Genomic DNA, 19,712 nt, shown 5'->3' on the forward strand with positions numbered 1-19,712 from the left:
CTGTTTGACCTCTGTTATCTCTCTGTGAAGGAGGCAGGGATGGGAAGGGGAGAAAACAGGGACAGGTGAAAGCTGTAGAAAGAAATCTTTGCAAAAAGGTTGTATGAGGGAATAGCCAAGCTTTATTACACAATATTTGTGTTGCAGGTAAAGTGAGTCAATATGCAGCTCTTTTATTCTGTCAAATATTAGTTATTTGCCACATTTCCCAGGAGTGGCAAAATTAGTTTGTGTACCCATAGCTCCTTCAGTTTTAGTGAACTTGACACCATTTAACAGCATTCTTCTTGTAGTTGATTGAAATCTTAATCTCCTTCTGCGCTTCTTAGTTTTTGTGTCATTATTTCATTTTCACTGTGGGAAGGAGGACCCAAAAAGACTGCTGATCAGTTATTCAAGATGATGTCCTCTTGCATAGGGAGAAATGGTGGTTGTCCTGAAGATGAAAAAACAAAGTGAATAGAGTTAGGTTGACATGACCCAGCAAAATACTGATTCTCTTTCATAGCTTCCCATCATTGCTCTGACAGCTGCGCATCTCCTGTTCTTCACCTGATCTTGTTTTTTTTCCCTAAATTGCTCAGAGCTGCTGTTATAGGCTAGGAAGTATTTAGGCAAAAATTTCAAGTAAAGTTCTACTTCTCTTTAAATAGCTGGGCTCATCCTCAGTTTTGCAAGGGGCACAGGAAAATCCATGTTGATTGTCTCAGGGACATAGCCTGGGATCTTAGTTTACGAAAGTGAAACAGTCTGGTAGAAAATGCCTTTGTAAGCCATGTGTGTGTTACTGCTTTCTTTACTTTGGTTATTTTTCTTGCATTCACGTTTTCCATATCTGATAATCATTAAGTTTTTCTCTACCCCCATCTTCTTCTTTCCTCTAATACAGACAACTCCTCAAGATTTCTCACTTCCTTTTCTTCTCTTCACAGATTTTTCTTCTAATCTTCTTCATCCATCCCTGGTAGGGAGTCTTTCTTTATAAACCGGGAAAGGGGATAGAGTGCTGTGATATGTTCAGAAGCGTGTGTTTCTTAATCTTCAGGCTTACAGTTATTACTGCTTGCACTTTGCCATGGCATACTCACTCTGCTTTGTTTCTAACAAGTGTGCAAACAAACACAGACTGCCTGTTTTTATTAAACAAATGTGCACTCTCTCTGTCCTTTGTGTATTTGAATACAAGTGTACAGTTTCTGAACAGAATGTGGGCATACTCCATTAAGGTTTTGTCCTAATTAATTGTTTCAGCACCATCTTGAGGAGGTATGAGATCTTCGACAGTTACGATTGTTTAATGTAATTTTTTTTGATAACTGCACTGATTTTTCCCTTTAGGTTTCAAGGCCCTTCACCTCCAAGTAACACAGGACCTTCCTATCCTCCCTACAGTCATCAGTCCCAAGCAGCCTTCCCAAATACTGCACCTGCTTCCTCTACAGCACAACTTGCTGACCAGCTCAACAGCATGCAGATAAATAGCTATGGTAATTGGGTTTATCTGATTGGCTTTTTCTCAGTTAAAGCATTAGGATTATGATAATTAAAAACTCATTGAGCTTCTGTATAAACAGAAAATGAGACCTTTGACCACCATCACTGGCTGAAGTTCTTAGAATTTTTTAATCTCATCCAGTTGCTTAAATGAGTAGTATTGGGTTAATTCTGAATTGCTGTTGGACAAACCTTCCATAAAATTCAGATATCACATCAGTCATTTCTCAAAATACTTAGTGCAGGCGTCAGTAACAGACAAGGCATGAGCGATAATATGCAGACAGGGTAATTTTTCTCAACTTTTTACGGTTTCTCTAGTTACAAAGCTATTTTCTTTTTTTGTCTAAACATTTTTGGGTTTTAATGTAAATTTATCTGCATTTATTTTGATGTTATACCATCTCAAACCTAGGCCATGAAGATGTGATCATGTGATGCTGCCATGTAAATGACTTCCAAGCACAAATGCCAATGTGTATTTAAATTATGCAAAATATATAAACAATTTTAAAACAATTATGTAAAATACAGTGTTCTTATGTTATGCACTGGGAGGCTTGTATTTTGCATGTAAAGATTTTTTTCAGTTAGCATGTGTGACGGAAGATGTATTTCAGTGTTTGTATATGAACATGTTGCTTCTTTTGCTTCAAAACTAACATTGGTTATTCTTCTAGCTCTCTTTAAAATTGTTTTGTCTTTGGGGGAAAATCTGATTAAAAATGTAGGTTTTGTAATGTAATAAGTGTTTACAGATTGTAAGTCACAAAAAACCCTCTCTTTCAAGAGTCCTCTTAATTCTAATTGGAATCTGGATCTTATAAACAACAAACAATTCCCTGCCAGTGCGTACAAAATAATTCCCACGTTTTTCATCTTTTAGTATCAAGTGGATTTATTTTACATCAAAACTGTAGTGGTGAAATACAAATAGCAGACTAACAAAAACATGCCACAACGGATAACTGATCAAAAAGAATGTTGTTTCACATTCTGAAATGAAATAGTATTTTGAAAGCTGAGTGATCTATGTGTGTTCTAGTGAAGAACTGTCAAACTATGGCTTCTCTCACTCTTTCCCTATCTACCCCAGCAGCAGGGTTTTATTGCACATAGAGCCAAAATAAATAAAATTACTGAATCAGCTGAGACTTAAACCATGATTTGTGATGGGATCAGACACACAGAGTCCCATAAGGCAGCACTGTCAGTATGGGATCCAGTATTGCCTGTAAGCTATAGAAATGTATTGAGCAGAACCAGAGCACCTTTGACACATGTTTGGTAGGTTGTCATTTGCAACTCACCTGACGTTGTTTCTCGCTCAGGTCCTGGCACTGCTCCAAGCTCTGGCACGTCTCCCGGGCATCCAACGGCTTTCCAGGGCCCGCGAGTGCTGCCCCCAGCCCAGCAGCAGATGGGTTTGCCACCTGCACCGCAGCTGCCTCCTCCACCAGCAAACAGTGTTAATGGCCTTTGTGCTCAGCCAGCATTGCCTCCTATGGCCAGGCAGGGTGGAATCCCTGGACCTGTCCCTCCAAATCCTAACTTGCAGCACCTTCCAGGACAGCCTCCAGGGCCTGGATATCATCCTCAGCAAGGTAGGGAAGGAAGTTTGTTATGTGGTTGAAAACAAAGTGTGCAGGCACAATCACTGGTGGAACTATGTCCATTCATAACTGAATCTTCAGCTGACTGGGAAACATGAAATATGAGTTCCCTTTCTGTAGAAGGGAAGGATGTGCATTGTCAGTCAGTACATTGAGACAGGCTCTGCTTTTTCTGACACGTTTAGCACTCTGTTGAGACTGTAACAAGAAAAAGATTCATTTGGGTCAGAAACAGAATTAGTGGTTAGTAATTGGTAAAGACACAACATACTACAGGAAGGGGTTTTTCTTACAGTCTGCAAAGGTATAGGCTGCTTTCTGTCTTGTAGTACTGTCATAAGCAGTTTTCAAAAATGCTTTGCTATAGCAATAATGGATTGCTGAAAGGCAGCCAGTGATATCAGTTTGCATTGACTGATGTTAGTGGAGAGATTCTCAGTGAGGTAATGGCCTGGCAAGAGTAACTGTGGTAATCTACTAATCTCGTACTAACAATGTCCTACTTGACATAAACCTGAAAACTTTGGAGCCAAAGTTGTCACATCTGGTGTTGTTCTTAGTTTCTAAAAACACAAACCAAAACCAAACTGAGCCACCGAAATGTATTTCTTTTAGTTGCTGAAAACAGAGGGGAAGGAGGAGTTGCACTTAGCTGAGTAACAATTAATTGCAGGCAGAAGCTGATGCGAAGCATTGATAATGGAACTTAAATACTTCAAATTAATTGTCATTTCTAACTCTGCAGCAAACTATGGTCCTCAGATGGCAGCAGCTCAACTGTCCTATCCTGGTGCTTTTCCTGGTGGTCCAGCACAGCTCTCAGGCCCACCACAGAAGAAGCTTGATCCTGACTCTGTTCCAAGCCCAGTAAGTAATGTGGCTCTAGTTTTTTATAAATGTAACTTCCTGCTCATTTAAGATGAAGGAATGACAAATGCTAACATTGTGTTCATTTTAGCTGGGGGGGGAGGCGGGGGGGGAACGGGGGGGTTTCATAACGTACTTTTGTACTCTGTGCTGTCAGTTTTGGATCAATTAGTGTATGAAATTAGTTTGAGTACTGAAGAAGCTTTATAACTTTATCTAACATGGGACACTCATACATGAGTATGTCCCAAATACTTTATAGGATATACTTCACTAGGAATTCTCAACAGGTTTCTTAATGAGACAGTGACCAGTACTGAAGAACTACTTGTGTTCACTGTAGCTTATCATCTTTCCTTTTCACTCTGAAAAGTTTGAAGGCTTGAACTTAGTAACAGACAGCAGAAGTAGGATTTGTACACAATACCGGTACATGAACTTTGAAAGTGCAGTCCTGGCAACGCTGAGAAGTCAAATGCTCAGAAACCACTTCACTTTTTGATTTCAAGAGTTTCTCAGGCAACTAGAATTATTTGCCTGAGCCATACTTCTGTTGCTGTGGCCTTTTAAAGATTTGAGTAGCCTGGAATGCACCTGATGCTTAGGCTTCATGCAGGCTGAAGAATCTCAGCTGTTGAACATGCACTGGTGGGACAGTGTCTCTTCTTAGGATGGTTCTAGAGAAAAGAAGGTTATGGTTGTATCCATCTTCCTAAAATAAAGTGTAATTGGTATGCAAAGAAAGGGCTGGTCAGGCACAAGCAGCATTTAACTTCTTTATTGGAAACAGCTGATGGAAATAGAAAGCAATAGTGTGCTGAACTCATGGAGAAAATGTTCTGGTGCCCACACTTAGAGTGGTTCTGGCAATCATCTGGACAGGTCAAAAGGTCGTCAGAGATTTAAAAAAATGTTTTCCCCACTGCACAGCAGGCTAGTCTGGGTGAAGGAATCTTAGACTTCTTGCTGAGGCTGGTTTGCTGTACAGGAGAAACAGTTTCGCAAAAGTCTCACCCTGCCTAGTATGTAACTGTCCTGTTTCTTTAAATTGGGGTATTCTTTTGTTCTTCTAGAAAAGATTTTTTTTACCCAGTGACGAATTTGATGCAAACCCCCCCACCCCGTAACTTTGGAAAAAATACTTGTTGATAATCCCTTAGGGGTTAATGTAACAACTGCAATTGCCTCATTAAAGGCAATTTTAAACTCAAAAGCGTTGTGTAAAAAGCCCCCTGAATCAAGTGTCTGAATAAGTAACAAATGCCCTTAAGTCAGTCATTCCTAGTGTTTCAGTGCAATGCTTTTTACAGTAGAGGGATAAAATGATCTTGTCTCATTAAAAAAAAAAAAAGGCAGAGAGAGAAGGAGGTCTGGCATGAAAACATGGGCTGATGTCTTGTTTCAATTATGCACACAGTATAAACAGCCTTGACTACAACAGCCATGTTAAAATAGGTTAAAAGGTTTGTTTAAGCCTTACAGAGAGGATCAGAATGAATGTTTAAAAGAAACATGATCTGGGTCAACGTCTGTAAAGGACAAAAAGCTAATTCAGAATGAGGAATAAGTATGACCATGTGTATTTCTGTTGTTATATTTACATTATATAATTATAGTAGTGTTGCCAGATAAATTTACTTCTTATCTGTAGCCATTGTTGATTTATATTTCTCTTATATATGTTAGAGGCTGATATGTACCCTGAAAACATTTTAGAAAACTGGCATCTGGACTTTGTCAACAATTATTTCCAAGAACAATGATATATTTAGGTCAGTTAGCTGCAGAATACCGTGGCACATTGATCCTTTGCAGAGCTAAGTCTCAGACTGGTTTGCTTTCTTCAGCCAATGGACCTTCTTAGAGCAAAACCTTTTTTCTTCTAATTGCAAGAGTTAGCTATAAGTATACAAGCCAAGGAAGCAGGGAAAAGTAATCAAGCAGAAGATCTAACAAGCTCTCTGAGGAATGTCTTGTATATTTAAATTGCACTACAGAAAACTTTATTGGTGAAACAAAAAATATAGGCCCCAGACTATTTTCAGTGTTAGGAAATACCTCTTGGATGTTGATCAGTAGACTCCATGCAACTAATTTAGTTTTTCTTCTCTGTTTGCTTTCCAGTAGAGGCTTCTGAAGTTACCTAGTTATTATTAGAAGTTCATGTGCAGTGTAAAGACACAGTTCCATGAGGTACCAGCAGCAGTGGCAAAGGCAGTTTGAGAAAATCCCTATCTCATTCCTCTTGCCTCCCACAGCTGTTTGGCTGCACTCCAAACCAGGTTGCTGAGGAAAGAGGAGGAATGATGGATCAGTGACTGGATTTCTGGTGTGGAACAAAATACAGCTTTATGTAATTTGGTTATATCCTGAAAAGTGTCAGCCTTAAAACCTGAGTGAAGGATCATGCAGAAGAAACAGTGAGCAGTGTATGGGAAAGGAATTTGGACAGCAAAGTCAGCTCCATGAACATGTCATGACATTATATTGTAAATTGTTACAAATTAGGCTTCAACCAAAGTCTTATGTAGTGTAGATCTTAGCCTGTTCATGAGTGTAGCTGAATGCATGACTTACCTTCCTCATATTGTTCTTGCTTCTTATTCATCAGATTCAAGTAATTGAGAATGATAAGGCTGCCAGGGGAGGGCAGATTTACGCCACAAACACAAGAGGACAGGTTCCTCCCCTCGTCACCACCAACTGCGTGATCCAGGACCAAGGTAACTGTCCTTGTTACTGCTTTGGGAGTCTTTTTAGGGGAAATCTAATATAATTAAATAAAACAAAGAATAAATTCTCAGATTTCACATCTGAAAATGATCGTATTTGCTCTAAATTGTACATGAAATTGCAAACTTCCTTTGAACAGAAAATAAGGGGGAGGAGAGAAGTGGGAGTTCTTACATGTTGGCTTAACACCTTTCCTGGCCTTTCAAAGAGTATGAATAATTGAGACAACTTTTCTTTTTAACTTAAAAATTTTTAAGGTGTTACATTTCAAGTTGAAAATCCTTTCTGGATTATTCTGAAAATTTAGAAGGTGGACATTAGAAGAAGCAGTAAGACTAGACTAGCACTGTTACCTTTTAAGATACGAATTTCTATTCAAGTGAGAGGCATTGTGCAAGTTGTCTAGTTGATGTACGCTGGCCATAGGAAAAATTTATTTGCCTTTGCTTCTGCCTGGAGCCTGGGGTTACAGTCTTCCACATGCTGCTCTTGACAGCAGGCTCAATATTTTAATACAGGTTAAACTCATGGTGTTATTCAGCCCAGCAGTAATTTATCAGTGCTGAGATAAACTGTATAATATGTAAAAACACACTGAGATTTTTTTGGCATTATCTGAGAATGGGATAAATCTATTCTGATGATCCAAGAAAATCCTTTCAAGAAACTGAGCAGAGCTGCAATTTGTTGCTTACAAAGGGAGCATCAGGAAGGTGATTCCTGAACTCCTTTCAGTGCTCTTGGCTGCAACACACAGATGTTTCTCTTGAGGGGCCTGTGCTGAGTGTCCTCTTGGAAGTGTGGTGGTGACTTTGCACCCTGTATTTTGCAATGTAGGTGAGCATTGTGATGTTAAGACAGGCACAGTGTTTTCTGAATCAGAGGTAGGTCATTAGAGCGGTCTTAACAGTAGATATCAGTCTGCCTCGTCCCTTTATGTACAGTGTTGGCATGTCCACTGGGATATCATCCATATTTTCTTCTAAGATCCTAGATATGGGATGTTTCCAAGGAATCTCTATTGAGATTTTTCTTGCAAGTAATTGTTGGCTTATTCTTGTTATGTTTAAATCTCTGCTTTAAACTCAGGAAGAAAAGATTTAACCAGAGGGAGGGGCAATGGGATATAAAGAGGAAAGATGGGTAGAAGCCTGCATGGGAGGAAAAGCAGGCGTTTTATTTAATGTAACACGCACTTGTTGCTTTGTGTTGTTCTGGTTTTCCTGCTCTGTGCTGAGGTGGGCAGGTTCCTTCTGGCAGCCTTTCATTCTGCTCTGCTGTGTTTGGCAGGCCACGCCAGCCCCCGGTACATCCGCTGCACCACCTACTGCTTCCCGGTGACGTCAGACATGGCCAAGCAGGCCCGCATCCCCCTGGCAGCCGTCATCCAGCCCTTTGCTGCTGTTCCGCCAAACGAGGTAGGGTGTACTGAGCACCAGTCCTCGGGCTTCTGCCTCCAAAGCAGTGCAGATGTGTTCCTCTTTCACTGACGTGTTGGGGAGTGTGTTTTAGCTCAGACTGTCAGTTGGTATGACCGTAAAGAGGTGGCAGACGACTGAGGGGTGCTTGGGTCATGGTCTAACTTCAAAGGACAAAAGCTTTCATTTGGAAAAGGTACAGGAGTGATGACTCCCCTGGATTCCTGGTGTTTCCCCAACTGCCTCTAGTTTATGCCAGTTTGACAGTTGCTTACTCTGCTGGAACTCTGTAGTTTCAGGCAGAGGTATTAAGAGGATGACCACAAACTGTATGAAGTTAATTTTAAGATGTGGAGAGTTAGATTTGAAGAAACACATTTTTCCATTGAGGTCTTTACAAAATAATTTCCACAACAGACCAAAAAGATAATTGGGTTTCTACTTGGATGAGCTGAGTCATAGAAAGAAGATAAATGTAACCAGCCATTTTTAGCATTCATTTGAAGGCACTAAGCTTTTCTCACATAACCATTTCTAATGACCCTCCATACTCAAAACATAACCCTAGTTCTTCTGCAGATTTTTTTCTGCAGTATTCTCTGGTCTTAAAACAATTACCCAGGTTTCCTGGCACCCTTAGAGGATTCTATCAGTGTCAGGGATAAATCCATTTTTAAAGTGCAGCATTTAGCTGCATCATCTGTGGGATTATCTTGCTTGGTCTTCATCTGCTGTGTCCTCCATTGCTTCTAAATTCTTCAGCTTCTAAATTCTGCAAGGTCTGCAGAATGCATTTTCTTTTCATGTCTGACATTGATTTACTCCAGAGTGCTGTGTCATGGGGGAAAAAGCAGGGATTTCATCAAAGTTGTAGTATGTGATTGTGTCTTCAAAAACTCCTCATAAACTGCTTGCACAGGAAAGCCTAATTAAAATTGCTTAGACATTCAGTGCTTGGTTTTGCAGTCTGATTTTTCTTTAACTTTGTTTTATTGCTTATAAATTCTTGGTAGCTTTTTTTTTTTTTTTTAAATACATGTTGGAAAAAAGCAGATGTTGCTCTTTATCAAGATGGATAACTTCCAATCCAGCAGACCTCTGTAGTTTGAATTGAGAGCATTATTTCAGCAGGGTAGGTTGTAGTTATCTTTTCTGTGATCCACAGGGAAATAGGATGTAAGGATGTATTACTGATGGCTCTGCAGATACAAAGTCTCACCATTAGTCTGCTAGACAGCAACTTCGGGTTTCATTCCAGTTCTTGAGCGAAATGTGCACACTTGGCTTGTTGCCCCCCCCCCCCCATTTTCTCCTAGATGAAACTCCTGCTGTCGCTTCTCCACCACTTCACTTTATCAGCCAACCTTTGCACTTTACCACCCTTGATCCCAGTTTCTGTGCCCAGGTGGCACTTAAAAAATCCATTTTCATGTTGGCTCTTCCATTTGTGCATCTTGCACTCAGAATCTGCCTCTAGCCCTTTATCTTTCCCACACATGGCTTCCTTGTCTCCTGCATTGTGTTTGGACAGAGTGATCAATGAGTTGCTAAAATCTGAATCTCTTCTGCATACATAAATTTGCAGTATGTCCAAACATTTGTCCTCAGCCAAGTTCAGTGGGGTTTTCCTGGGGTTGGCACGAAGATGTGCTCGGTGACCCACCCGTTGTGAAGTGTTAGTGCTCTTGAGTTGTTGGAAAGGTCAGTGGGGCTCATTAATCTGTAAGGAGCAGTATGTTTTTCCCTCGTCTCTCCTTTGGAGGAGCCTGAAAAATGTCTCTCAAAATTGGCAAAAGCCCAATGTGGAAAATTCTAGTCAGAACAATTATAGCTTGGTCAAATTGTAAGAACTAAGGCGATAAGGTTAGAGTGGGAAGAGCTGGGCAGTCTTAGCTGAGGCAGTTTTTCCATGGCTTGCGTGTGCCCTTTGTCTTCACTGCTGCTGCCAAAATAAGATCTTACTCTTAAGATATCCTAATAAAAATGGTCTTCCATATGGGATTTATTACTACTTTAATTTTGAAAAGCCACTTAATTTGAAAGAACTGGGCTTTTTATAGAGGTAAAATACATTTAGGAGCTTATTCGTCCTTATTCTGTTTCTGAACTTCCTAGTATGGTGCGTTCTGCCCGAAACTGGTGACTGCAAGGCACAGAAAGTTCTTTGTTTCAGAATATCCACCCTATTTTAGAGATAGTGCCTTTTAACAGTGTCCACAGGTGATACTCATCACTTGCTATTGGGTTACAATGTGAAAATGTCTTAATTTCTTTATTTCTTGATATACAGCATGTTTTATACAATAACTACAGCAAAAATTTAGTTAAAAAAAAAGAGAAATAGCTATGTCTTCTGGCAGTAACAGAATTAGGGATGTGTATGAAAGGTAGAGCCCAGTTGTACAGATCATCCTCTCTTTCTTAATTGAGCACTGTCACAGTTTGGGTGGATGACTTGTAAACGTAATTGATCTTGGTTTTAGAAAATAAACTGTCAATTTCCTTCATGGAGACAGTAACTCAACTGGAAATTGAGTTCTGGGGATTTACTTCCTTTGACTAAGGATACAAGACAAGATGGATATAAAAGATCCTGGGAGCTTTCAACTAAAAGGTTTGGATCTGGTGACTTGACTTATTTCCGCACTTGCAGTTGGAAGGTTTTCCAAAGGTAAAGGTAATTTGGGATTTCAGAAAGTCTGAAAGGCAGATTTAAGTTCAGTAGTCACTGTGATTCTTTTTGGCCAAGTGGAATATCTACACAGAGGGACCGGTGTCCTGCCTCCAAAAATTAAGTGGAAATATTAACATGCAAAGTGAATTTTTTTTCAAACTTATTTTAGCCAAGATCTGATAAAAAATTGTCAGGAACTAAAAATTGTCAAAAAATTGAACAGGGATGTCTTTTGAAGAGGTGTACAACTGATAGCTCCATTTCTAGGAAAGAATAGGATAGATGTCATCTCTGTAGGAGAAAATAAGAACAGAAAATGAAATCATAATGTTGGTGGATAAGGATGGTAAATGAAAGGAAAGGAACAGGAAAGTATCTCATGCAAGTCTTTGAATAAGTGTAATGTGTTTCAAGTGAACCCCCCCAAAAAAACAGGGTTTGTCCCTGCAGTGAGAAAGAAAAAAAAGGAAAAATGTAACCTGGTAAAGCTGCACAATGAGTGTTGTAGAGAAGCCATAATTTAAATTGAGGCAGTAATTGGTCACACTGAGGAAAAGGTCACAAGTGAGGCTTTACTTGAGAACTGTTAAATTACACATGAGAGTGAATTTAAGGCGTAAGTGGAGACCCCTGGGTAAAGACAGTTGTAGGGTTCTGTGTGATACCCCAAGAACAGGTGAGGTAGCAGCACTTGGCACGCAGGCACTGCGCCTCAGAAGGGCAAGTGAAAAGGATTTTTTCAGAAAAGCCCTCAAGCTGAAAGTTAGTGGGGGAAAATCCATGGAGGGCACACAGTCTTATAGAGGTTGCTACAAAAAACCTGCAGCCAATCTAGAAAATCATGTACGTGTGAACATTGCCTGTGCACTGTTTATCACTGGAAACAAAGGCTGTTAAAACATTCATGCCTTCCCTCCTCTGCCAGTGTCTTAAAAGCACTACAGATTTCACAGTCTTATCTTTCCAAGTCCATACTTATTATTTCTCAAAAGTAACAGTTCATTTTCACTCTCCTGATCTGGATGATCTATGGAAAGTATTTGTGTGTTATAGATTGAGAGTACAGTATCATTGTTTGACAGAACTTATTTTTAGTCCGCCAGTGCTTTAGCAACAGTCTATAAAAATAAACTAGCTCTCACAGTTATCATCCTAGACCAAGCCCTAGATGAATTTGTTTTGGAGATGGATGAATGTTTCCAGAGCCTGAATAAACCATGTGATCTTGATTTAGCATTAATACTACTTGCTATCAAAAGTTAATTAAAAGAGTATTCCATGTTGTAAAATCCAATATAAACAATTCAAAATACTTATCTCTAGCTTTAGATATTTGCCTTCTTTGCTCCTTAGTAGTTTTGTGTCATTCTTCTTTCCTATTTATTTAAATTCATTGGTGGGTATCTAACATTTCGCTTCCATTTTCTCCTCAGCTAATTAATTAGTTAAGAGAATGGAATTGCTTCTCAGAAATGCTGGTTCATGTAAAAGCCATTTTACCTTTTCAGAATAGTGAAATTTGATGAGGCCCAATGTGGCTAAGCTGTTTAGAAAGCCATGATTTTTACAGGGATGATTGTATGGTTTCCTAGATGGAGTTGTAAGGTTGGCAGCAGCTAAAAATTGAGTGAGGTGGATAACTAAAATGTGATCCAATGTTGTCAGTGTAGTTTTGTGATTTTTTTTTGGGAAGTCCTCACGCTCCTCCAATCTGCTTTGGACTCCATAGGACCCAGGTTCTGCTGTCCCTGATTTCACAGCTCGTGAGCAGGGCAGGCAGGCTGTGGCTGTAGTTTGAAGCACACGTTTGCACAGACACACAGATTCATTAGCAGTTATATGCTTGTGCAGAGCTTTGAGGAGTGAGGAGTGCTGAGTCTGCAAGATGAAATTATTCCAACTAAACATCCTGCTGAGGGCTCCTTTTTATTAGGAATGTGTTAATAAGCTGGCTCTGAAGAGCAGAGGTGCTTGCTGATAACACCTATGCACTGTAAAAAGCCATTATTTGGGTTTTGCCCTTTGATTTCTGTCTTTCATTGGTTACTTATTCACAGGAGGTTGTTACTGATTAGAGCATGGGAGCTTGGCTAATTTAAGAGCTTTTAACAAGGGATTCTGTTGAAAGGCTCTTCCTTCAAAAGGGTTACATTATATCAACTAGGTCATGCTAATCTGCATGGTGGCAGGTTTGACAGAAATGAGGACATCTCTCTGTCATGACATCCCTCCACGAGAGCAGAGTTAGACTGTAAAATTATCCATAATGCTAATAAGATAATAGTTCCAAGGAAATTGCTTGAAGAACTGCTGTTGACACTTCTGTCCTGCTCTCTGTATGGATTATTTTGTGTGTTTTGGTGTCTGGATTGTCCAAGATCCAGCAGGGAATGATTTTGTCAGTGTCTTTGGGTTGTTGTGCTTGTTCTAAAACATAGTGCATATGTAATATGTACCTTAATACACATTGCTGTATATCATGCTGGTGTGAGCCTAAACACACATTTTCCAGGTATTAAAATAAACTAATTTCCAGTCCATCCTTGTTGGTGGTCTCATTTGGGAGAGGACTGAGACTTTGGGCTCATAGTTTTGAGTCTGCTTGGGGCAGGGCAATCTTTGTTGCGCTGCCAAAGCTGTTTTATTTTAATTTTTTCAGCTAACTAGTGCCAGGTTAATGTCTGGGGGGTTTGCTAAGCTCATCTGAGGTGCCAGATTGCCATTCATGGTGTGGAGAGCCCAGAATTCTCAAGCATCTACAGGTGCTTCACCCAGAAGGTGTTACACCACTCTGGAGATCAGTGTCTGTAAGCTTGGTTTCACAATGCCTAATTTAGAGGTGCATAAATCCTGTATTAGATGAGACTTTTGTTATGGAGTATGCCCTGTGCTAGTCTGCACTTGGTAGTAAATCATTTGGAATTGGATTGCTTCCCAGGGCTTCATCATCAAGGAGAAAGTTTTTTGTTAGCCTGTAACTGCACTCTGTAACTAGAATGAGCATTCAGAGGCAGGTTTAGCAATGGTTTTTGCAGCAGAGCTTCTTCTAATTGAAGCAAATCTTCTCATTTACTTTCATCTGTCTTTCGGTTTTTAGTGTACATTGAAAAATAGTCCTAAAATGTACCCTTTAAAATACTTCTGTGGTATATTGGGCCCTGCACCACTGTTATTATGGTAAGGATGTAATTCTGATAGAGATGAGAACAGTGACTTGAAAATGTGACATTAATATAAGTTTTATTAATGTTTAAATTAGAGTTCCTGACTGATTTCATACAGATTTGAAATTTAAACTGATAAGAAGCCCTTATAAGGATGACGTAATACAGTTTCTAGTAAATCAGAGACTGTGACTGTCCTTCAGGATTGTAATGGCAGAAGAGAAGTGTTACTAAGCTGCAGTACATATAAAAGGGAAATAAAAAGTAATAGTTGTATCCATTTAATTAACTGGCCAATAATACTAATAATTTGTTTTGCCAACAAAAATGACACTCAAGTTAAAAATCACTTGGGCTATTGATCTATTCCTTGAAAACTTCAGAGAGTCAGAGCACACTGGTATTGATTAAGTTCCAGAGGAAAGTGTAGAGTTGTGTTTGCAGGAAAGGTTTGTATTTTGCTTTTTAAACTGGAGTTCTCCTTGCATATTTTCTTTATCTATGCATATTATGCAATGTTGTATTTTGGATGCCACCATGTAAAGTGTGTTATTACATGGAAGTTGTGTGCTTGCTACATAGGGGCACAGATCATCTCCTCAGCAGGACATGTCTGTCCTTCACAGGATTGCTTTCCTCATCTCATGGTTTAACCCCAGGCAGTTCACTCCCCCACCAGTGGGGTCAGGAAGAGAATGGGAAGGGTAAAAGCTGGAAAACTCAAACCTTGAGACAAAGATTAATAGGGAAAGCAAAAGCCATACATGCCAGCAAGTCAAATCAAGGAATTAGTTCACACTTCCCGCGGGCACCCAGGTGTTCAGGTATCCCCAGGAGAGCAGAGCCCCATCATAGTAATGGTGCCTTGGGAAGACAAACACCATCATTCCAAGTGTCCCCATTCCTCCTTGTTCCCCCCTTTTATTTACTGACCATGAGGCCATAGGTCTGGAATATCCCTCTGGTCAGTTGGGGTCAGCTCTCCTGGCTGTGTCTCCTCACCATGTGGCAATGTGGAAAGCAGGAAAGGCCTTGGCCCTGGGTGAGCCCTGCTCAGCAGGAACAGAAACATCTCTGTGTTACCTCCTGTGTTCAACATAGATCCAAAACACAGCCCCATTCCAGGCACTATGAGGAAGACTAACTGTACCCCAGCCCAAAGCAGCACACTGCCATAACTCAGTTCCACACAGTTGTGCACCCAGCTGTGCTAATAAAAGAGAGTCACATACAAATATTATTAATATTTGAAGGTTCTGGAGTTTGCTTGAAGCATCCCAGCTATTGTAGAAGCAAAAGTATTCATGAAAGACAGACTCAGAGTGGGAACATTCTGACCTGATGTGGTATTTGTGAAGTAACAGTTAGTTTTACTATTGACCTTCAAAACCACCATCCTAGGAAGGACTTGACTTACTTATAAAGGGCATTAAACTCATTCCAAATGTCCTTGCTACAGTGGTGAAATTGTTCAGTGCTGCTTTTTGTTCACATAGCAAAAATTCTCCTTGTACTTTCTAAGTTCTCCTGTGACAATTGGCTAGCTCTAGTTGGCTTGGGAATGCAGCATGATGCTTTAACTATGCCCAGTTCTTACTGATCTCAGTGGAAATAAATTAATTAGCCTTAGAGGTGTTTTCACTTATAAATATTGACCAAGAAAGGCTGCACATAAGCAGAACTGTTCTTTCCATCTCTAATTAAAATACTCCTAAACATTTCTATGCTTTTTTCCCTATTTAAAGTTTTTTTTTTAAATATATTTGGCTGTGCAAAAATAGGAACCATACAGCTTCTGTTATGAAAGTTCTCAGGAATGCAAACATGAGTAGTCAGTTTAAAAAGTCAAAGTAATGTCATCTAACAAAAGAGAAACAGCTCTGATTTTGAGAAAGAAGGACACCTTCCACTCAGTAGATTTTCATACATGATCTCAGGTCAGCAGTTGCTCTTCTCTCATATGCTGATAAAATATATTATGTATATAGACACACATCTGTCTATCTACCTATATGTGTGTGTGTAAAAAAGGAAAAATTCCCTGATTGGTCCCTAAAGTTGGTGATAGCCCAGCAGGCCAAAATGGATCTGAAATCCAACGTGGGGTTTTGGTTTTGTGGTTACTGTGAGGATATGAATAACATTGATAATGTTCTGGTATAGAATTTCCTCTAGGAGAGTGTTGGTTCAGAAGTCACTATAGCACACTTAGATTCATGTATAAACTGAAATAGTTGTTCTGTAAACCTAGAGCTGCATGTTCCATGGGCTCTGTTTGGAGTATTGCTTTACTGCCTGTCCTAAGGATATAGAAATGGTCACAGCTTTGTATGCATTAAATAGTCTTGGACTTATTAAAACATAATTGATGTGCCAAGTAAGCCATTATGTTTGTATTTTACAGGCTGTGCCTATGTTTTAAACTGTGGTGTTAATTATTTATTTAGCTATCTTATTAAAAAAATATGAGAGGATAGCCTTACCTTGGTAAATCATACAGCACCATACAGTGAGAGACTGGTCCTGTCCAGAAACCAGTATTTCATGCCCAAGTTCAGTCTGACATTTTGAAGATTCTCTTGAGCTCTCCTGCAGTGATTTGCAGAAAAACAGAAATAGTACCTGAATGAAGTGTCTTTAAGAGTTCTGTTTGGTTTTGTAAAATAAGCCAGACAGATACAATGTCACTGAAAATCCAACTTTAATTTTAATGTGAAAATCTAATGAGCAGCATAGCTAATCCCTTGTAATTACTACTTACCATTTCTGTAGAGAAGCTCTTTGAACCTTGCCTGTTTTTCTTTTCAGTGGTTTTACAGCTAGTGTAGCAATCTTGACTAAGGTCTCAGACAAGGAGTGCAGTGCTGGACCACCTGTGATACTGATAAGGTGGTAAGTGGAGCTGTGGATTGGTACAGCCACAGCCTCAGCCCTGGCATGTGATTTAGCATGTGCTTATCCCCCTCAGGAGTGCTAGCAGCAGTAACAAAGCTGTCCTAGGGCAGTTCTGTCTTGTTCGCCCCATGGGTTTGTGCCTCTGCAGCAGCTCCCACTCCTGCTGGGTTGAGGGTGCAGTGGTCTGAGGCAGCTCTGGCTGGGACCTGATGGGTTTCAAGTGCTAACATTGTGGGAGCGTGTTGTGCAGCACCATTTCTTGATTAGCCAATTTCAGACTCCTGTTTCTATCATCAGTTAATCCTGGCTGCTGGCCTTGCCTCGAGATAGAGCCTGTGCCTGCATCCAAAGAGAGTCAGCACTGCAAAGCTGAGAGGTGCTGCAGGGCACTGCCTTGTTAACACTTGAGACTCCCACCCTGGGACTATGACCAGCAGAACTTGGGATGCCTCTCTCAGGCATGGGTAGTGAACTTTTGTCCTTTTTCCCCCTCTCCTTCTGTCCCTTGTATGATACAGAAGTTTTAAAGAAGTAAGCAAACTAGTTTTGGTACTTTTTTACATCAACATTTTATCATTATTGCATGTATTTCCCCCCATCCTCAAACTTTTACGAGTCCTTCTCATGTTGAATAGAGTGTAGTCTGTATTTAGGCTCTTCACACTGTCAACTCTGTTCAGTTAGTTGCTATATTCCCCTTAAAAAGGGAATGCTGAATAAGGATTTCAGGGATGGCCTGAGGTATGATACACAGAAGCTGATAAATAGTTTTCTGTTTTTTTTCCTACATACTGGATCATATCCTGTGTGCAGGGTCCGCTTGAAATTCAGCTACCATGCCATGGTGTGTTTTGCAGTGCTGTGTATGCAGAGGAATGTGCAGCCTGGGCCTGGAGGGGCTTTGAGCAAGGAGGTTTGAACATGCTTTTGGCATTTTTATGTGGTCTGTGAAAACCAGGCTAGAGCCAGGAGACCCTGCATCACGTGGGGGATGCTTTAGCCTTGCTGCAGTCTTGCAAGCAAACAAGGAAACCCATGGAAAAGAAGTGTGAAACAGAAAATAGTTGAACCTGCTGTGAACCTTGCAGATGAGATAGTCCAAATTGGCCTGAGTCATCAGCTGAGGAGGCTGAGCATGTTCAACATCTGAAAACCAAGAACAGGCAAAATAACTCCTGCCTTCAGAGGGACTGGCTTCTGATAAAAGACAGTGGGAACATCACAAAGGAAAATGCTTTCTTGACGTTTTAATGTGAATCAGTAAAGCAACTCAAAACCAAGGGATTATTTGTAGACTGGTTAATCTTTCTCAAAAGCAATCTATGATGGTAGAAAAAAAACAAACCCCTTCAACGGTGCTAGGAAACAGAGACACTATGGTTCATGACCTAGTTTTTTTCCAAAAACATCAGTGTTATATTTCAGAATTCTCTTTGATTATCCAGTGGAGTTTTTTGTCATCTTTTTACTGTACGGATTAAACACATAATTTTCCAGGGGCAGTGGTGCCATGCTTGGACAAAGTCTTCTCCTTTGTTCATTACAAAGTTATGTTGTATAGCATATCTTGAAATTTTCATAGGATTATTTTAGTGACTAGATTTTCATCAGTGTAACTGTCAGTAACAACTCTAGAAGCACTGCTTTACACTATAAGGGTGTGATAGAGACACTGATCTGTTTATTTTGTAGTCTGAGAAATGGGTCATTTTCTTCAATATCTATATGTGTCTCTCTTGTTCTCCAGAGGATCTCTCACTTAGGATTTTTTTTTTTTTTTTACAATGTTTCCCAGGGGTGTACCATGATGATCTGGAGCTTTAGCACAGTCCTTACTCCTACACTTACAATTTGCAGCTGTGGTCCAGATCCTGCAAGAAGAATATGGTGATAGTTTGCAGGAACAAAACCCTCAGGAGCATCAGGACTTCATTCTTACAGCAAGCAATAGAAATTCAGCTTTCTTAGGCTTTAAATTGCAGGTTCAAGTCTCTTTGGAAATTTTTATGGATGTGTTTTATCTTGGAGCTGTGCCACCAACGTCTGTCTGTTGCTTTGTGATATTTTTCTGACTCCTGAGAGATGGTCTTGCTGAAATATTTCCAAAATAAAACTCCTTTTATTGCAGCTATATTTGGGGTTAATTTATGGTTTATCAGATCAACTTGCAGGGTTTGCACTTAAGTGGGGCCTCAAGGTTACAGAGAAATTAAAGTTTGTGCAGATCCCTTGCAGCATTTTCCATCTTCTGCCCAATCCTCCTTTGTTTAACCTAAAATTGCAATGTTGTGCCTCCCAGCAAGACTGATTCTTTCTGAGACAAGAGAGAAAGAAAATGCTGATACTTTGTAGGTGGAAGTGCAAAAGAAACAGGAGTATTGCATTTATTTAAAAATAACAAAAAACAGAAGAAAAACAAAACCTTCCAAATTTTAAAAAATTCTTATTATATTTTACCCCATTCCCCTCTCCTATGAGAGTTTGCCACTGATTTTGATGGGAACATAAAGAGATGTCTCTGCTTTTTCCTCTGGTGTACAGTGCCATCTACAGAGAGTGGAGCACATCAAACAAGACTTTCCCATTCAGTATGACTTTTTTTTTTTTTTTTTAAGTCTTCTGCATTTATGTGCCCTTAATTTAAACTCGGGACTTTTTACAAGCACAGTATTACTTACCTGTGTACATTCCCACAGAAATCCACTTTTTTAAAAAAAATTATTTTACTATGACAGAAATTACTTAGATGTTTGGAAGTGCAATAGCACTTTGCACACAAAAATAGGAATTCCTTTCTCTTGATGGGGTGGTGGGATGTCGGGCTCTACAGTGCAATGCACTGGAAGGCACCTTT

General features: G+C 39.9%; 1 protein-coding gene and 1 long non-coding RNA gene across 7 annotated transcripts in view; one reads left to right on the forward strand and one right to left on the reverse strand.

Moving 5' to 3' along the window:
• SEC24D (SEC24 homolog D, COPII coat complex component) overlaps positions 1 to 19,712 on the forward strand; it is a 49,026-nt gene that overhangs the window by 11,305 nt on the left and 18,009 nt on the right. For all 3 annotated transcript variants that reach the window (XM_072928809.1, XM_030272030.4, XM_030272031.4), the window contains exons 4-8: positions 1,339 to 1,487; positions 2,826 to 3,098; positions 3,853 to 3,974; positions 6,586 to 6,697; positions 7,998 to 8,125. In XM_072928809.1, the coding sequence (XP_072784910.1) occupies positions 1,339 to 1,487; positions 2,826 to 3,098; positions 3,853 to 3,974; positions 6,586 to 6,697; positions 7,998 to 8,125 (784 nt within the window). The remainder of the gene's footprint in view (positions 1 to 1,338; positions 1,488 to 2,825; positions 3,099 to 3,852; positions 3,975 to 6,585; positions 6,698 to 7,997; positions 8,126 to 19,712) is intronic.
• LOC140684011 (uncharacterized) lies at positions 100 to 17,191 on the reverse strand. 4 transcript variants are annotated; one of them, XR_012055812.1, is made up of 5 exons: positions 16,725 to 17,191; positions 16,447 to 16,552; positions 6,033 to 6,260; positions 2,805 to 4,954; positions 100 to 436 (listed from the first exon to the last, which is right to left on the reverse strand). It is a non-coding gene; the product is annotated as an uncharacterized lncRNA (long non-coding RNA). The 4 variants fall into 4 exon arrangements; XR_012055811.1 differs by adding an exon at positions 6,552 to 6,741 and having other exon boundaries at positions 2,805 to 6,260; XR_012055810.1 differs by adding an exon at positions 14,897 to 15,012 and having other exon boundaries at positions 2,805 to 6,260.

The sequence above is a fragment of the Taeniopygia guttata genome, chromosome 4 (assembly GCF_048771995.1).
Source record: "Taeniopygia guttata chromosome 4, bTaeGut7.mat, whole genome shotgun sequence".
Classification (NCBI taxonomy): domain Eukaryota; kingdom Metazoa; phylum Chordata; class Aves; order Passeriformes; family Estrildidae; genus Taeniopygia; species Taeniopygia guttata.